The sequence below is a fragment of the Lutra lutra genome, chromosome 7 (assembly GCF_902655055.1).
Source record: "Lutra lutra chromosome 7, mLutLut1.2, whole genome shotgun sequence".
In the NCBI taxonomy this organism is placed as follows: Eukaryota; Metazoa; Chordata; class Mammalia; order Carnivora; family Mustelidae; genus Lutra; species Lutra lutra.
The window spans coordinates 54115686-54133690 of NC_062284.1; the positions used below are offsets into that span (position 1 = coordinate 54115686).

The window sequence follows — 18005 nt, forward strand, 5'->3', positions numbered from 1 at the left end:
CTAAAATTATATAATCTTAAGGGCTTTTCTGGGTCACTTATACCAATAGCAAGTCAATAGTGTTCATGACAAATATTCCTTGAATGTAGGGACCGAGTCATATTTTGTAGCCCCAGAGACGAACACATTGCATAAAACAAGGTAGGCTCATAGAACACATTTATTGAATTAAATCCATTTCTAACTTTGTGTTCACTCAAAATTATGGAAAAGCCAGACAAAGTAGTGGCAAAACTATTGCCTATAAAAAAGAAAGATTAGCTATATTTAATCACTATCCTCTCACACTCTTGAAGGATGGGAAAGACAAGTGAGCAAGCACTGCCTTAGAATAATAAGCTGTCACTATCTATACAGATCTAGGAAATCCCAGGGTCAAGTTTTGGAAAGAAGCATGATACTACTGGCCATTCTTAGATACAGGACTTAAGTGAAGAGGAAGACGGTATTGAAACTGTTAGCACCCACAAATAAGTGAGACCATATGATAATTGACTCTCTCTGCTTGACTTATTTCACTCAGCATAATCTCTTCCAGTCCCATCCATGTTGATACAAAAGTTGGGTATTCATCCTTTCTGATGGAGGTATAATACTCCATAGTGTAGATGGACCACATCTTCCTTATTTGTGGGGCATAAGAAGTAACACGGAGGACATGGAGAGATGGAGAGGAGAAGGGAGTTGAGGGAAATTGGAGGGGGAGATGAACCATGAGAGACTATGGACTCCGAAAAACAGTCTGAGGGCTTTGAAGGGGCCGGGGGTGGGAAGGTGGGTGAGGCTGATGGTGGGTATTATGGAGGGCATGTATTGCATGGAGCACTGGATGTGGTTCATAAACAATGAATTCTGGTGCACTGAAAGAAATTTAAAAAATAAAAAATTTAAAAAAAAAAGAAAAACTGTTAGCACCCAAGATATAATTCACCAAATTACTTTCTTCTATTGGAACTTCCTGGAGATCACCAGCCCTTATGTACACACAAGAAGTAAATTTCTTTTTTCTTTTTTATGAAGGAAATTTCTAATGCTGGGATCACAGACAGCATTTGGGAACTCTGTACATGCTGGTCCCTCATGGTCAGTGAATCTTGCCTTACCCTCTAGACACACATTTACTTGCTCACTTACACACACAGAGCCCTGAGCAGTTCTGGTTCAGGAAAAGGTACTCAGATCCCTTATTTTCCAGGATAACGTGAGTTCCAAGGTAACAGTGTACCTGATTGGTTATATGTATGTGGAATTTTTAAAAATTTGAATAATTTTGAATAAATAAATTCAAAATGAATTTTGAATAAAGGTAAAATGTGTACAGTATAATCACATACCGACAGTATCTTCGTGCATTGTGCCCAACAGAGTGCTAAGTGCTTTGCTGCATTTAAATTTTTTAAATTTTAAATTTTTAAAAATTTTTAATTTTTAAAATTTTTAAATTTTTTAAAACCAGAAAAAAATCAAATTCAGAGGTGGGTACAGATGACGAAACTGAAGCTCAGAGAGATTCTGTATCTCAAAAATCACACTGTTAGGAAGCGGCAGAGCTAAGCCATGAACCTGGTCTGACTGGCTCCTAACAAAAATATTATTATATGTAATATTAATAATTAATAATAATAAATAATATTATATTTTATACTGTGAAATCTCTAACACATTTCAATACTGGAAACAAGAGTCTTGGGAACAGGATCTGACTAGGATCAGCTATGAGATTTTGGGGACCTGGTGCAAAATCAGGATGCAAGTTCTCTTGTTTAAAAGTCATTATGGGGAGGCGGGGCGCCTGGGTGTCTCAGTGGGTTAAGCCTCTGACTTCAGCTCAGGTCATGATCCCAGGGTCCTGGGATCGAGACCCGCATCAGGGTCTCTGCTAAGCGGGGAGCCTGCTTCCCCCCTCTTACTCTGCCTGCCTCCCTGCCTGCTTGTGATCTCTCTCTGTTAAATAAATAAATAAAATCTTAAAAAAAAATAGAAGTCATTATGAATTTCAAGACAGGGACAAGAGAACATTAAACAAAGTGTGGGATCTTCCACCCTCAGGGTCTGACCATGAAGCTCGACGTGGATATGTCATTAAATATGGAATTGAGACCCACAGAAGTTCATCTGCAGAACAAGAGCCAGCCAAAACAAGAGGAATCCAGCACGGACCAGAAGAGAGAAAGTGTTTTAGCTCCCCCAGCCTTTTTGGTCATCTGGAACTGGACATCTATCTAGGAAACAAACTTTATTGTATTTGTAGTTTATGGGCATATAGATTACACAGTAAAATGTACATAGAACTCAAAGTTCTATCTTTCTTATTCATCGTTTCATAAAGTTCTCAAGTTAAACTACTCCAGTGTTGTTGCAGGAAGCTTTCTGCACTCTCCCCTGACTGTTGCTGTCAAGATCCTGGTGTACCAGTGGGTGGAAATAGGTAAACCTCCCTGTGCCATTCTCACACCCCCACAGACTCCCCAGAGACGTAGATTTCAGTCCCAGGGGATGCTGCCTAGACCACATGTGATTTGGCCACAAGACTCTGCAGTCTTCACACACCCTCGCTCACACTCCTGATCTTCTGAGATCAAGATATGTTTGTGCAGAAGGGACTTGAGGGAAAAGGCAGGCCAGTGAATTTTTGCAGATGATGCATGCAAGTAAACACAGCCCTCCTGAGGCTAAATGGTAAAGCTGTCAAACCTGTTCAGATGTTTCCCTGCCCCACTCTCTCACTGGTCATCCCTTGCTTCTTGGCATGAAGTCTCCTCGTGAGGTCCTTGCTTTGGGTCCCACTATTCCTTACCTCCTTCAAACTGGCCCATTTCCCATCAAGCCCATACCCAACCCTTTTCTCTCTTCCCAACAAATCTTAGCTGACTTCTCTATTTCCTTCGGGGCTGTTCTATTTGATTGGCCATGAGGAAATTCATCTCTGCATTAATATAAACTAAGACTGATGGCCAACACAAATTTGAAGAATTGCTTTCACATTTTTTTAAAATTCACTTTTATATTTTTAAATTTTTAAAAATTTATTTATTTGACACACAGAGAGAGAAATCACAAGTAGCCAGAGAGGGAGGAGGAAGCAGGCTCCCTGCTGAGCAGAGAGCCTAATGCTGGACTTGATCCCAGGACGCTAAGATCATGACCTGAGCTGAAGGCAGAGGCTTAACCCACTGAGCTACCCAGGCACCCCTTGCTTTCACATTTTAATGCCTTAGCTCGAGGATGAGGAATGAGAGGGAACAGTAGGTACCCAGGCTGAATCTTTGCTAGAGAGATCTCCAGCAGACAGGTTCTTTAGGCTGCCTTTGACCAATCCTAACAATACTGTACTTATTTCATTGAGAAGATGGTCCTGCTCTCTGTGAAGCAAGTGAAAAATATATTTTCTGTTAACTGAAAACTTAAATAATATACTTTTTGCTAATCAAACACTGAAGTTTATTATTTTTAAAAAATATTTTATTTATTTATTTGACAGAGAGAGACTCAGCGAGAGAAGGAACACAAGCAGAGGGCATAGGAGAGGGAGAAGCAGGCTTCCCACTGAGCAGAGAGCCCGATGCGGGGCTCGATCTTAGGACCCCGGGATCATGACCCGGGGCAAAGGCAGATGCTCAAACTAAGCCACCCAAGTGCCCCTTGGGAACACTGGAGTTTAATAAAAGATAATGAGTGTGGTTGAAGATGAAGTGAAATTGACACTCATACAGTGCAAGAGTACAGACAGGGTCACACTTCCTGGAGGGAAATGTGGCAGTTCGATGGTAATGATTAAACCATGCACATACGCACACCTGTGCACACACATCTTATATATACACAGGTTGTGCATATACACACCTATTATACACACATACAATAAATAAAATATTTGAAGGACTTGTGTGGAGGTCAACAATCTGGCCCTGCCTACCTCTCCAGTCTCCTGTCCCCGCCTCTCCTTCCAGCTCTGAGTCTAGTCACTATGCTTGCCAGTTTCTCCCAGTTCTTCAACACACCCCACGTTCCCTTCTGCCAGGGAGCTTGTGCAATGTCTTTCTTTGTGCTTTATTTATTTGTTTGTTTGTTTGTTTGTTTAGGGGTCACTACTCATCCCTCTTCTGATTTCATTTCCTGCTCAGATCTCAGGGGAAGGGTCCCTTCCTCAGGAAGCCTTCTCAGACCCACCATTCCTCTGCCTCTGCTGCCCCCTAAGTCTGGATAGGTTCCCTTATATCCTGCTTGTAGGGACTGTATTCCTTTCTGTGTAGCACTTAGCCTAGTAAATCATGATATTCTCCTTTGTGTGATTCTAATATTCACCTGTCCCCCTTTGTGCACTGGAAACTCCAAGAGAGCAGATTTGTGTCCATCTTTCCAACCCCAGTGCCTAAAAAAGGGCCTGGTATGTAGGCGAGGCTCAAGAAATACTTGCTGATTAAATAAATGAATGGTGAGATAACCATCAATTTTTATTTTCTCCTCTCTGCCTCCAGCTTTTCACTTTGCCACGATCATGTGATGCTCTTATAATAAAAGAAAATCATTTAAAAAAAAAAAAAAAGCTTTTCCTTTCCTTTGAGGCTCCAGCTGTTCTCTGCAGAGCCTGCTGTCTTTGGCACTGATTCTTCTGACTGCTACCTTCAGAGACCAGCTTATACCATGCGATGTGATTAGGCTTCATTGTCTGCAACTCTGCCCCAGATGGGGTAACTCTTCCCTGCCCATCACATTTGGGTTACTGGCCGCAAAGCAGGTGCTTGACTCCTGATATTATCTCCCTCCTGCCCTCGGGGAAGAGGGGTTCAGTCTGGGGTGGTCTTCAGCAAAAGACCCTCTAACAAAGCTGCACACCAGCCTGCCTTGCCAGCTAGTGACAAGACAGTGGGATTTTCCTGAGTGCGAGTTCTGCTGTAGTGTCTGAGGAGATCTCTCATGGCCTGGAACCCTCAGACATGATTCCCCTCCGCTCCCCTATATAAAGAGAACAATAGTTGTTATGACTTTCCCTGTTGAGCTGGACCTCAGCTCCTTCAAGGAATTAATGAGAGATTGAAGGGTTTCAGCTTGAGACTCAAGTACTTGCTTTCTTCCTATAAACTGACATCATAAATGCAGTTATGGTTGTAGCTAAGTGAGAGTAATTCCTCCATATGGTGCTTCAGGTGGCCTTTAAGATATTTTTAATACTTCTGTAGGCAAGTTGAAAAAAAATCTTGTCAGTCTGCAAACATTTTACCAGCCTCCGCAATGTTCACCTACACACTGCAGTGTTACAAGGATAATCTGTCATTTCAAAAACCTTTTTGGAATGAGTTGGGAATAAATAAATAAGGATGTGCTTCAGAAGAGACCAAGCCCCGCTCCCTCTGAAGAAGTCTTGTTCTGGTGACTTGACTAGGTATTTTTCTATTGTTCCTCAAGCTCTGACTTTTCCATGGCCTGATTTATCGCTTCTCAGGCGGTGAGCCCACATAAGTGACAAAGTTGCGGCACAAAGCCTGGTTTTTCTGTGGCTTCGATCCCCGGATATGCTGAAGAGATCAGAATTTTGCCATTAAGTATTTTCAGGAAAGTTGTGGGTGACGAGAAGCTATTGATTGATAGGATAGCATCTATATTAGGACAAATGTGGCAGCAGGCAAGTTGCAGTCATCTGTCGTTGAGATGAAAAGCTGATTATACAGCTGAGGGCAAATGAGGTGGAAACATCTTGGAGATTAGGTTTGCTCCCAGTGTCCTACATTTCAGAGGGATGTGATCATTGGTTTCCTGTTGAATTGCCTCCTGCGGACAGCGTTTCTCTCCCACAGATTGTTTGTTTTGGCATTGAAATAAATACAAAATCTATCCTGGGGAATGCTGCATGTATACATTTAGCTCAGTGGAAACAAAGAAGATCATGAACAGTAATGGTCCTGTGGCAGGCATTCCGGGATAACTTTGTTATCCTGCATCCGTGATAGATAATACACTGAGGTCCAAATTGGTTAAGGTGATTTGGGTTGGGGACAGAACTAGTTAGTGAGATGAACTGATGGGCTCTTTCTAGAATTATTTGTTGTGTGGTCAGATCCCGTCAGAACATAGTCCTTCTCTGTGGGAGAGCAAAGTCCATTCCCCTGGGAATGCTCACGGGGTGCTCTTCCTCTCTGTGTTCCCTTGACACTCCCAGAATTCACTTTGACTGTCTAGTCCCCATGTTTAACTCCAGCTGGTATCTCCCTGACATCCATACTGGATGTCTCCAGAATGCTGTTCCCTGGCATCAGCTCTTGGGTCAAAGAAACTCCTTGCGTCTGACTGGTCTCATAATGGGAAGGTGGGACTCTGCTGCCACAGATGATGCCACCTGCCACATCCTATCTCTTTTCCCTGCCTGGATTGGAGTTCTTCCAAATGGAACTACCAAATGTGTGTGTGTGTGTGTGTGTGTGTGTGTGTGTGTGTGTGTGTGTGTTTTCTCCCTTCTGTGCCTGGTTTCTCTGCTTCATTTTTAAATACATCTGAATTTCTGGGTCACATGTTGAAATCACTCACCTCAGGGAAGGACAGAGATTTCAATTAACCAAAGCAGATCACTTACATATGCAAGGCAGTGAAAGTGCAAGGGTGAAAAATTAAACCATAGTTGATGGACAGAACTATCTTTTGTATTTTCTTGGTTCCATTTACAAAGTAGGGTACTTTGATAAAAAGTGGACTGAATTCAGTATTCTAAAATTCACAGGCATTGTGTTGTATATTTTAAGAAGGGTGCATTCTGTTTAGATTACAAGAGCTAGCTTCTCCCTGTGGGAAGGCAGCACAGTGGACTGCAAAAATGGGGGCTTCGGAGTCAGAAGGATTTGGGATGAAGACTTTTCCTTAACGGTGCAAATCGAGTTATTATTCTTTCTAGTCTCAGTTTCCTCATCTGTGAAATGGGGATAATACAGACCATGCTGGGTTGCTGTGAAGACTAGCGATTATGTTTATGAAGTGATCTCTTCAAGCCTGATCCAGATTTGCGTCCTAAACTGGCTGTGTTTCATCGAGGTCAGGAAAAGGGTTTTATTGAAATGAATATCCCCAGAGTCTAGTACAGGAACCAATATATATTAGGCTCTTAGTAAGCACATATTAAATGAGGAGCACAATCAACCAAATGCCTAAGCCACTAACCTGTTAATTAGTGTATACCTTTGTATTGATCTGCAACCTTTACCTTATTTATATTTTTGTCTTTATAAATAGCCTCTTTGAGAAAACACTTTTCTTCTTCTCCTTCCCCTTTAAACCACCTCCTATATGTTCCCCCTTCCCAACCTTAGAATTGGTACATATTTCCAGGTTTGAAGAAAGGTCAGCGTAGGATTTATGACTCTTTTCAAAGAGCTGTTTTGGGTTATTATCCATTCTTTTTCTCCTAGGACTAAGCTCTTATGGCCATGGTATTATTTTGTTCGTTTACTTTAAAAGATTCCAACACCAATTAAAAACTAGTTAGACTCATGCCCTGGAAAAATGTACTTACTTCCCAATCAATATCAAATTACAGCTCCTCTGCATGAACAAAACTGACTTGCAAATTGCTCTTAACACATTGCAGAAGTGACGCTTCACTCTTAGAAGTGCTTTTTGAAACCACAGTTTTAAGTAGTCAGTATTATGGGAACTGGGTCCCTCTAGAATAGTTTTTCAGGTGAGAAACAAACGAACAAAACTTCAAAGCAGAGTTGTGTTATTGCTGCTTGTTCTTTTTTTTTTTTTAAGATTTTTAAATTTATTTGACAGACAGAGATCACAAGTAGGCAGAGAGGCAGGCAGAGAGAGAGAAAAGGGAAAGCAGGCTCCCCACCGAGCAGAGAGCCCGATGCAGGGCTTGATCCCAGGACCCTGAGATCATGATCTGAGCTGAAGGCAGAGGCTTTAACTCAGGCGCCCCTATTCTTCTTTTAATTGATAATGATGGGCTTTAAACAGAAATATTGACCGAGTGCTGACTCTGCTCCCAATTATGTGAACCGACAACTACTTGACCTCTCTGAGCCTCTGTTTTCTAATCACTGAGGTGTAACTTACACAAGGTAGATACATGGATTGAATGAGATAATTACATATAAAGTGCCTACCAATGTTTTGGTAATATTATAAGTAGGAATAAATCAGAGTTCCCATCAGCTACTATTTCTAGAAAAAAAAAAGTGAGGGAAAAATTACTTTAAAATAGCTTCCTATTTTTTTTCTTATTTATTATCTGAAACCAGAATCTGTTCAGGATAGATTTCTTTTCTGGATAGACAAAATTTGCACTTAGCAGGGAGCAGATTAGAGGCAATGCCCTTTCTTGCCTACCTACTTGGAACAGATGGAAATGCCACTCAAATCACAGACCAAATAACCACATCATTAAGACCTCAAATCCTCTTATGAAAGGTTTGGAGGCAGTTCTTCCCAGTAATGATTAGACACTTATTTGGGGGGCAAAATAGTTTACCTTGGCAACAAGTGTACACTGACTCACCGTCACAGAAAGTGGCAACATGATCTGAGCTGTGGTTTTCCAACGAGCAGGTAGCCTTCTCTTGACATCCAGACGGAGTCCTCCTTTTCCCGAATCGCCGAGGCCCTACCTCATTTTCTTTGGCCCGAAGTTTCGGCTCGTAACTACAGGTAGTCAAAGTCATTTATCTGCCAGTGAGTCTGGTTAAAGAGTTATTTGGAGGCCACGTTGGGGCGTGGGAGAAACTAACAGAAGGGTTTGGATTTACGAGAGGATGCCGTTTCTTGAGTTTTCCTGCTTTGTTCCTTTAAGCACTTATTACCGAGAATGGCTACTGGCGGTGCAGGGGCAGGGGGCGGTGACCCGACCACTGGAGCGGCATAGCCCTGCGGGGTCTCTAAGGCGTGGGAAACTCGGGAACCGTGGGAACAGACCTGCTCCCTTCCCCACCACCGCTTTGAACCAGTCCAGAGCATGCGCTGAGAGAGGGCCCGGGACCCGGGGAGCTCGGGGCGCGGAGCCGGAGATTGGCTGTTGCCCTGGCTGTCCACCTTCGACCTAACCTAACGAACGCAGCCTCAATCCCAGCGCCGGGGCTAGAGTTGCCCAATAACCTCACGGCGCCCTAGCCGGGCCCAGCGGCTCCGCTGCTGATTGGGCGCCGTCCCTTCCCGCTCCTCCTTGCCATCTGTCGCCCCTGGCGCCGCTGCACATTTCTATTGGTCGTTGGCCCTGCCGATCAATCCACGGCTCACCTCCCCCAAACAGCCTGCCGGGCGGGCGCGTGCTGGGGAGGCGGGGTCTCGGTGCAAGGGGCGGGGAAGAAGGCGGGGAAGGGGTGGGGTCTCGGCGAAGCCTGGCGCAGCGGTGGCTTTGGGCTCTGGCCCTGGACTCCAGCGCAGCATCCTCGCTGCAGCCGCTACGGCTGGCTGCTGCACTTGGTCAGGTAAAGCGAGCCTTGTCTGTCCTGCCGGTGGTCTGCTCCGCCTCTTCTCCCTCCCGACCACAGCCTGCCTGCTCCGCCTCTCGGGGCCTCAGGGCTCTCGGAAGAAGGCACCAAATCTGTTTTGCCCCGATACCATACCTTCTTACCCTTCGGCGTCCGTTCTTCAAGCTCCCCAACCAAGAGGTTCCGAAGTGCGTTAATGGGGCTTCCCGGGTCACCCTAACGCTCCTCACTACAGAACTGTCGTTAACTCTCAGGTCCCAGCGCCCGTGACCTGCCAGTGCAGTCTCCTTCCCAGCTTGGCACAGGAAGGGTGGAAGGGCGGGCGGGGAAGGGAGGGATGGAGCTCTTCGTTTTGAAGCTGAACATGTTTAGTTCACAGGGGAAGTACCTTAGTGGGGTTGTTTTGGGAACGGAGGCTGCTTCGTGATGGGGATTGGCAATAACTAGAAGGATATCTATTGCTGCTTTGTGCTTATATTTGTAGGTGACATTCACCATCACCGTTTTCTTCTTTCATCAACATCTTCACGACCATCACCATCAACATTTCTCTTCTTCCATCAGAGCTCCTCAAGTTCTGCAAAGGCAGACTCTATTCAGGCATGTAAGTGCTGACTCCCCCAAATAACACGCAGTGCCCTTGTCCCCTAAGGCCGGACAGAGCCAATTCCTCATGTAACTCAAGGCCAAGGAGCTGGGAGTGGGATGTGAATGGGGAGAGTTTCCTTATTCCTATTTGCAGTTGCGATCGCCACAGAAAACCCTTTCCTTTCATCATTCACACTGCTGTTGGCGGACTAGAGAGAGTTTGACATTGGCAGCCAGTCCCACACTCGGATGAGCTGAATGCAGAGTCCAGGACCTGTGATCCAGGCCTGCGCAGTATGGGTGATTCAGCCCTGCAGAGGGGAATGTCCAGACCCAAGCCTTTAAGAGGACCAGGTGAACTAGCTTAGCATCTGACTTTCTTCCACAGTGGCTCCAGCTGTGTACTAAAGCACAGTACGTGTTTGCATGAGCATCGTGGGCCCTGTCACCTTGGGGCATCCAAGTCCCTGGGAGAGAGACTTATGTTGGGTTATCTTATTGTGGGTAGTATTGAGCACAGAACTGGAATTCAACAGCCATTGCTTAGCTGTTCCTAGGGCTTACTACAAGATCACTTGAGTTTCAGATTTATTAACCCTTTTCCACGAGGGGAAAACAGTACAGTGGAGAGTTGCATACCAGATTAACTGTCATTGTGGAAGATACTGCTTTAAAAGTGTTTAGAGGTTTCAGTCTTGGTGAGACATACCATTAGTCTCCTTTTTCCCAATGGTGTGCTTATAACCCAGTAGTAGGACCAGTGAATACAGTGCCTTTAGCTATACTGCAGGGATGAAGGAGGAGTGGCCTCACTGGAGGGAAACAAAGGATAATAACTGGGGGACAGTCTATCATAATGGCTAAACCCAAAACCTTTCACATGAATTCAAATCCTGGATGAACCCCTTACTAGATGAGTAATTTTGGCATGTCTTTTTCTCTCTTGCACTTTAGTTTCTTATTTATAAAATACTATTACCTGCCTCATGAGGAAAGTTGGAAGGATTAAAAGAATATAGTTAAATGATTAGTAGTTCCTGGTACATAGTAAGTGGGGAATGAATGGTAATTGTTCTTGATAATACTTGCCAACAAAGATAATGAAGGCTAGTGTTCTGTCCCTAAATGTGCATTCTGCCCTCCTGTTGTCTTTCTCCTTCCCTCTTAGGTCTTAAAACTGATGCACATGGAAGTGCTCATGGGGGGGATGGCAAGTCCTGAGGTTCTCACAGGGCTCCATCTTGGAGGAGTAGCACTGATTGAAGCCAGCTGTGTTTGGACAGACATTTCTCTTACCAAGCTGCACAAGTGCTTAGCAAGCTCTTTTCAGATGCATTAAAAATGCAGCTTTAGAGAAGATTTCTGGGCCTCTGGGCCTGTCCTAGGCAGCTCCTTTCTCCTTGGCTGTTCAGTGCTCTGACTTGGTAAATTGTGCTTTTTCCAGAATCACTAGTGAATGCACTGGCTTCTGCCCAGGAGAAGCAAAACTGCTTTTCTTCAAATATCCCTGGGAACTGAAGAAAATTTAACTTGCCAGCATGGAAGAACTTGTGTTTCACAATATTTTTCTTCTCTAAGAATAATATATTTCTCTTTGCCAGTGTAGAAAACAGCAAGCATTACTGATGTGATTCTGTTTTCCCATTTAGAAAGAGAGGTAAACAGTCTTATCAGCTTTCCGGGGATACTTTGGAATTTAGAGGATCCCGTCAATTGTATCAGTTAGGAACGTTTTGGCCGTATGGGATGGAAACCCAGCAGAAACAGTCATAAGCAAAAATGAGCATTTTTGACTGGCATAACTGAGCCATGACCACACTGTAATGTCTTCTCGAGGAAGCTGGTCCTGAGATGCAGAAGATTTTCTGGTTTGCCAGCTTGATTTCTGTCTCTTTGTCTCTATCTCTTTCAGTTCTTTTGTATCTGCTCTTTCTCTTTCTTAGCCTTGTTATTTCTTATCATAGACCTTGTCCTCTCAGTGTCTTCTTAGACAGTTTTTTGTTAAAGCTTGGGACTCAGAGCATGTGATTTCAAGCATCAGTGTGTTTTAGATGGTTTTTGCCTTTAATGGTTTCTTAAATTCAAACTTTACTTGTATAATTGTGAAAATTCACAGCGATACTTAATAATATATGGTGATTCCAGTCTTGGTAAATCATGTCTAGGGGTTACTCATACTCTCTTGTTGGAACTTTGTCTTAACTGGAGCCATTATTTTTAGAAGCTTATAGTCTCTGTGTTAAAAATCAGCTTTATTCTCAGCAGGTCTCAGCCTGTGTGTTGACAGAGTTACAGCCATTAATCTGATTTGCTTGATCTTGTAGAGATGCTAAATCATGGGAATTGTATCCTTATGGAGTAAATACGAGCTTGCACCAACAGGCTGGCCTTGTGAGGGAATTGGAACATCCCTGTGTTTAGCATCTGAGCGGAAGTGCTGACAAAGCAGTCATCTGTATGCTTATAACATAATAATTACCTAAAGTAGAAAGATGGAAAGAAGGCTACAAACTTCCTTACCTTGTCAACATATAAAACCAAAGCTCTTAGGAAATGGGCCATTCCCTCCCACTTATGTTTCTCAAGTTCTCTGGCTACATGTAAAGCACGCCCCTGTATAATGTGTATTTCTGTACATCTTTAGGCTTTGGTGATATGATGCCATAGTATATGTTTCTGGGGGGCAGGGGATAAGGAGTTGGTCTTCCCTTTGGGCCTTACCTCACCTTACCATTACCTTACCATTACCTTGAAATGACCTCTGTAATTCACCTCTGCAGGAAACAGGAACTGGGTAGGTTTTTTTTTATCTTGTTTTTGTTTTTGCTTTTTAAAGGCAATTCATCTGTTTCCTTACCTTAAGCAAAACGGACCTGTATTGTGTTCCCTCTTATTAGAGCTGTGCCTATTTCTCCTTTCTGCAGTGTCATAGATCCTAAGTAAAGACAAACATCTTTCAAATTAAATACTTTTTTTACCTTGGTCTTCTGAGTCACAGGCTATGGTGGGGGATATTTTGGAGGTAGGCAGGACTTTTTTTAACAAGAGAAAAACGGAGTTTATTAACATGTACCCAGACGTGAGTAACTCTAAAGGGTGGTGAGAATATGGGCTTAAACATCATCTTAGGCCAAAGGAAGGGAGTTTGGGGCTTCTGGGTGGGGGAGGCAAGTTATGAGAAGGTGCCCAAGAAAAGTATGATTAAACCAGAGTTGCTTAGTAAAGTTTACTATACAGATTTAAGTCTGTGCCTTCTCTATCAATAAGAGTTATTAAGAGTGCTCCTCTTCTTGGTATGGGAAAAGGAGACACTTTTTACAAGTGGAAATTTCCTTTATAATGTACATTTCATTTACAAAAAGAAAGCTTAAGCACTTTTTTTTAATAGCTTTTACTGCATCTTCCTGGATCTCAATGGCCATTAGCTCATACTAATACATATGCCAAAGAAGCATGGGGGGGGGGCGGGTAGCATAGTTTGATATGCCTCATTCTGTCCTTTGAAACTTCATGTTTTTCCCCAAGAAGTTTCATTTATCAAAAGCCAAGTTCATAATATAGCTCTAGAGAGATTCAGGTTTGCAAAGCGAGAGATCTACAAAGCGGGAGGTGGGAAGAGAAAGAGAGAGAAAAGGAACAGGGATGAGAAAACAGAAAAGGACAAATTTAAATGCGTTGCCCCATCTCATTAAAACAGTGTCTTGGTTCTGGGACTCAACCAGTCTAGTTAAACAGTTATTTCAGGAGACAGTGGTAAAGGTGGGAATAAGGCGCCTAGCTCAGCAATCTACATGGCCTCTCTATGGTGCAAGCAATCAGGCATTTGGCGGGGGGGAGCATTTCTATGGAGACAGAACCCATTTCTAATGGTTAGAACTAACTATACACCCAGTTTTTGAGTCCAGAGAACAGTTGGTTGATAAGGTTTCCAAATGTTGGGCTTACAGTGTCCTTAGATGGTGGTGTTAGGACAGACAGTGGCAGTCTGATGAATTTCCTGGGATGCAGTTTGAATGTCCCTGGTGATGGCATTGGGTGTAGCGATAAACCTTCTGAGTGGACTTATACAGCAGCAAAGGTTGGATAGGCAAGACTCACATTCATGTTGGTCATCAGCCTCTGGGCATTCATGGACAAGTTGCAGATCCCCCAGAAGTGGAGTGGAGAATGTTGATAGGTCCGAAGGGTAGGGCAGGAAGCACCACTATGTGGCTAGCATGAAGGGGCTAGTGCTATTATGCCAGGAGGAGTGTTCCAGAGCATGTTTCTATGAAAGCAGCAGCAGAGACCGGGAGATGACCCGAGTCCCAGTCTCTACTAAGCCACCCAACACGTCAGTGCGTGGCTGCTCTTCTCAGGTACACTTTCCTTGTTTTTGCCCGGATGTCCACCACTCATGCCAGCTCAGAGACTTTCTGTGTGATTTCCCCTGTGAAATGTGGAAGGAAAAATATAGATGTTTCAGAGAGGTGGGGCATGGGGGGGACCTGTCCACTTAGGGAGAGAGGCTCCCTCTGGTGATCTGCTCACCATGGTCATTAGGGGAAACCATAAAGTTTCCCAAACCTTGACATTTGGACAAATGAAGTTCCAACAAAATTCTCTGGAAGACTCACATCATCTGTGGCTAGGAGCAGACCCTTCTGAGCAGCAGGTGGATGGTCCCCGTGCTGTCTCCTGCTTCCCGAGTGCTCTTTCCAGTGTCCCCATTTCTTCCAGTACTCCAGAGCAGCTTTTCTGCTCTTCAGTGTTGTGAAGATGGCTGAGCTAGGATGGGGAAAGTATTTTGGAATGACAGTTGCTGTCATAGCACTTAATGATCTTTCTCCTGTGTGAGATTCCACTGGGCAAACGTTGTTATATTAGATGTGTTCAGTCCCCAGGAGGCAATGAGAACAGTCTTCATTGCCCTTTCCAAAGGGTGTGTTGCTGCTTTGATCTGTTCACTGGTTGGAAGCCCCTCCCTGGGGGCTTAGCCCTGCAAGTACTATTAAAGCCTATTTTTCACCATCACGCCATGGAGTCCCTATAAGTTATTGGTGTTCTAGTTAGAGACAGGTGTCCTCCAAATCTATTCAAAAGGGCAGGCAGCAGGTAAATTTCCTCTCCTGTGCTTAATGCAGGAGAAATGAGCTCCCTCCCTCGGTTACCTAATCTGTCGGTAGGTACCTCTGTGCAGTGGGGGAGTTGGGTTTTATCTGTCGTATAGATGAGCAATTCAGGGCTCAGAGAGGTTCATATGTTTTCGTAAAGGTATGGCTCTAAATGGAATCTGGGTAGATTTATGCTACCTGTTGGGATTGCATTCCACCTTCTGTCTGCCCTAGTAAACCACAGAGAACATTCCTGGCTTTGAAATTTGTTAAACTTTCAAAGCAGTATAAACCATAAATATAGTGCAGTATTCTGGGTATGGATTTAGTGAAAAGCAAGAGTTGCTTTTTTTAGGCATTACCATGATTACTCTTTCTCTTTTTGGATAAAGACAGCCACTTTAGAAAATTTTCTAGGCCTAGCTCATATTTGGAAAGCTTTGCAAATAATTTTTTAAAAGCCCACAGGTCTGCACAAAATGGAATTCATCTACAGAATTGGCATCTGTCCTGTCCCCATTTACCAGTGTCCTCATCTCCTTTTATCTCTGTCTCTGCCATGGCATCCTCTGCTTTCTACCTACTGGAGCCCAACTGCCTTCTTTCTGACCCACCTAATCCCCATTGAAGTAAATGTGAATAGAACGTGCCACACGTAATGGTAAGCATTGTCCTTATGTTAGAGTCCCTTTCTGCTTTGTTTTAAGCTGGTTCCTTTTAAGCTCTGAAAACATAGATCAATTCTAATTTTCGTGATTATTTGAAGAACCGAAACTCTCTGATCACCCTAGTGTCATAAGGGAAACTGCGGCAGATTGAAAAACTAAAACAAAACCTTGCTGTTTTCTCAAGCATTACCCAATTTCTTACCCTATCGTTCTTGTACCCAAATTATTCTCTAGGTAGGTGACAAGATATATTATTATTATTATTACTTTTTAGTTGTACAGTGGAGAAAACTGAGATGGGGAGATAAGAAAGTGGCTTGCCCAAGGTCACTCACCATCAGTGGCACAGCCAAGAATAGATCCAGGTCACCCGACTCCCTGGGCTTTGTTTATGACATCATTCAACTTTTCTTCAGGGAAGAACAGCCCTGCCAGCTACAAAAATGAAAGGACAGGATGCCACTCTCAGACTTAGGTTTTTGGGCCTTGGTCTTCTTACATTTTTTCCCCATTTTTGGTTAAAACATATTAATAGCTGCCACATTGCTCACTATTAGCTAGATTTAAGACCTTAACAGAAGCAGAATTTGTTAAGAAGAACAACAACATTCTGTATCTGTGGTCAATAGTATTGTATTGTGCACTTAATTTGTTAAGAGGAGAGATCTCATGCAAAGTAAATAATATAAGAAAATAAATAATTTTAAACAGATAGCATGATGCTGATATCATGATCACAAATTGGGCAAATGACACAGCGAAAGGGAAAGGTGGCTGAAGACTCCAAATTGGTTGCATAGGGATCTTGTGCTCAAACCCCATCCAACAAGGACAGAAGACACAGGAGAGGGGAGAAGGGTAGATAGTCTGAGACTACACTTATAGAGAGGTATGGTGTGGACCCGGGGAAATCACATCAGGAAAACTAAGGTCATAAATAAGAGGATTAGAAAAAATTAAGCCGATGTTTATAGAAGAGGGCTTTTAATACTACAAGCAGTGTATGATGCACAAATGCTGCTACTTGAGAAGGACGAGGACAGATTCACGGAGAGAGAGGAAGCAGAATGCCTTTGTTCTTATTTTGCTCTTATCTTTTCTCTGCAAGCATAGCAGGTGAGAATCTCCCTCTAACACAGTTATATAAGAAGTATCTCATCTCTTAACTTTTTTTTCAAATTAGATTCATTTTTGCTTCAAGGCTCTTCCTTCTGGAAAGGTAGCAGACTTACCCTCAGCGCTGCATAGGGTCCCAGCATCCCCCTGCGGTGTCTCAGGTTCCAGGGTGCTGGCACAGTGCAGCAGCCCTGGTGGAGGGGACCCTCTGGTCACTGAGGTATCTGATCACACAGGTTAACACCATGGTGCTATATTTCTGCTCATGTAACTCACTGGGCAAACAGAGGTCCAGGTCATCCTTGGGCCACAAAAATAATTTGGTGACTTTTTTTTAAAGATTTTATTTATTTATTTGACAGAGATCACAGGTAGGCAGAGAAGGAGGCAGAGAGAGAGGAGGAAGCAGGCTCCCCACTGAGCAGAGATCCCGATGTGGGGCTTGATCCCAGGACCCTGGGATCATGATCTGAGCCGAAGGCAGAGGTTTTAACCCACTGAGCCACCCAGGCGCCCCTTGGTGACATTTCTTATGGTTCCTTCTGCCTAGATGTCCCCCCTGCCCACACAGCTCTGGGGGTTGGGGGGAGGTTATAGCCTCCCTGGAGACAATGCCAGGAAACAACGGCTGCTCCTCCCTCCTCCTGGGTTCATAAGTCTCCCTCCCTCCCTCCTTTTCCAACAGCAGGAGGGAGATAATTCTCCATGTCGCTCCAGGGCTCTGCATGTCCATACATTTCATTCCTTTTTTATTACCGCTTTCGAGAAATTCTCTATGTTCTTCCAAGCATTTGGGATTTTGGAAAACAAAACCCAGAAATATTCTCAGGCTATTTCTCTTTTTTCCCCCCTTGCCTTTGACCTTTTCTGATGCAATGAACACCAATTCTGATATCTGAGGAAAACACAGGGGGAAATAAAAAGAAGCAGATTAATTATCTTTGAAAATTACTTTCCTTTTTTAGAAGTACAGTGATTTTGGATATCTGTCTTCACATCCATTTTCCTTTCTCTGAAAATGACCCCAATATATAAGTATGGGCTTCATATACCAAAGACCACGTCCCTGGTCAGGGTTACTTAACTAAAGATAGCAATCTGACCCAAGCTGGGCCAGTTGGATT

General features: G+C 43.6%; 2 protein-coding genes across 4 annotated transcripts in view; both read left to right on the forward strand.

The window, feature by feature from the left end:
• Positions 1 to 9906: 9906 nt before the first annotated feature.
• Positions 9907 to 18005, forward strand: part of LOC125104767 (formin-1-like) — a 426092-nt gene continuing 417993 nt past the window's right edge. The window contains exon 1 of one of the 3 annotated variants that reach the window (XM_047737598.1): positions 9907 to 10020. In XM_047737598.1, coding sequence (XP_047593554.1) covers positions 10019 to 10020 — 2 coding nt within the window. In that variant the 5' untranslated portion in view covers positions 9907 to 10018. Of the gene's footprint in view, positions 10021 to 15654; positions 15759 to 16204; positions 16241 to 18005 lie in introns of those variants that run through there. The other 2 variants (XM_047737599.1, XM_047737600.1) reach the window with 2 other exon arrangements.
• The window catches only part of LOC125104770 (formin-1-like), a 41029-nt gene continuing 32961 nt past the window's right edge, over positions 9938 to 18005 (forward strand). The window contains 1 exon segment of the mRNA XM_047737603.1: positions 9938 to 10020. The gene's annotated coding sequence lies outside the window, so the exon portion shown is untranslated.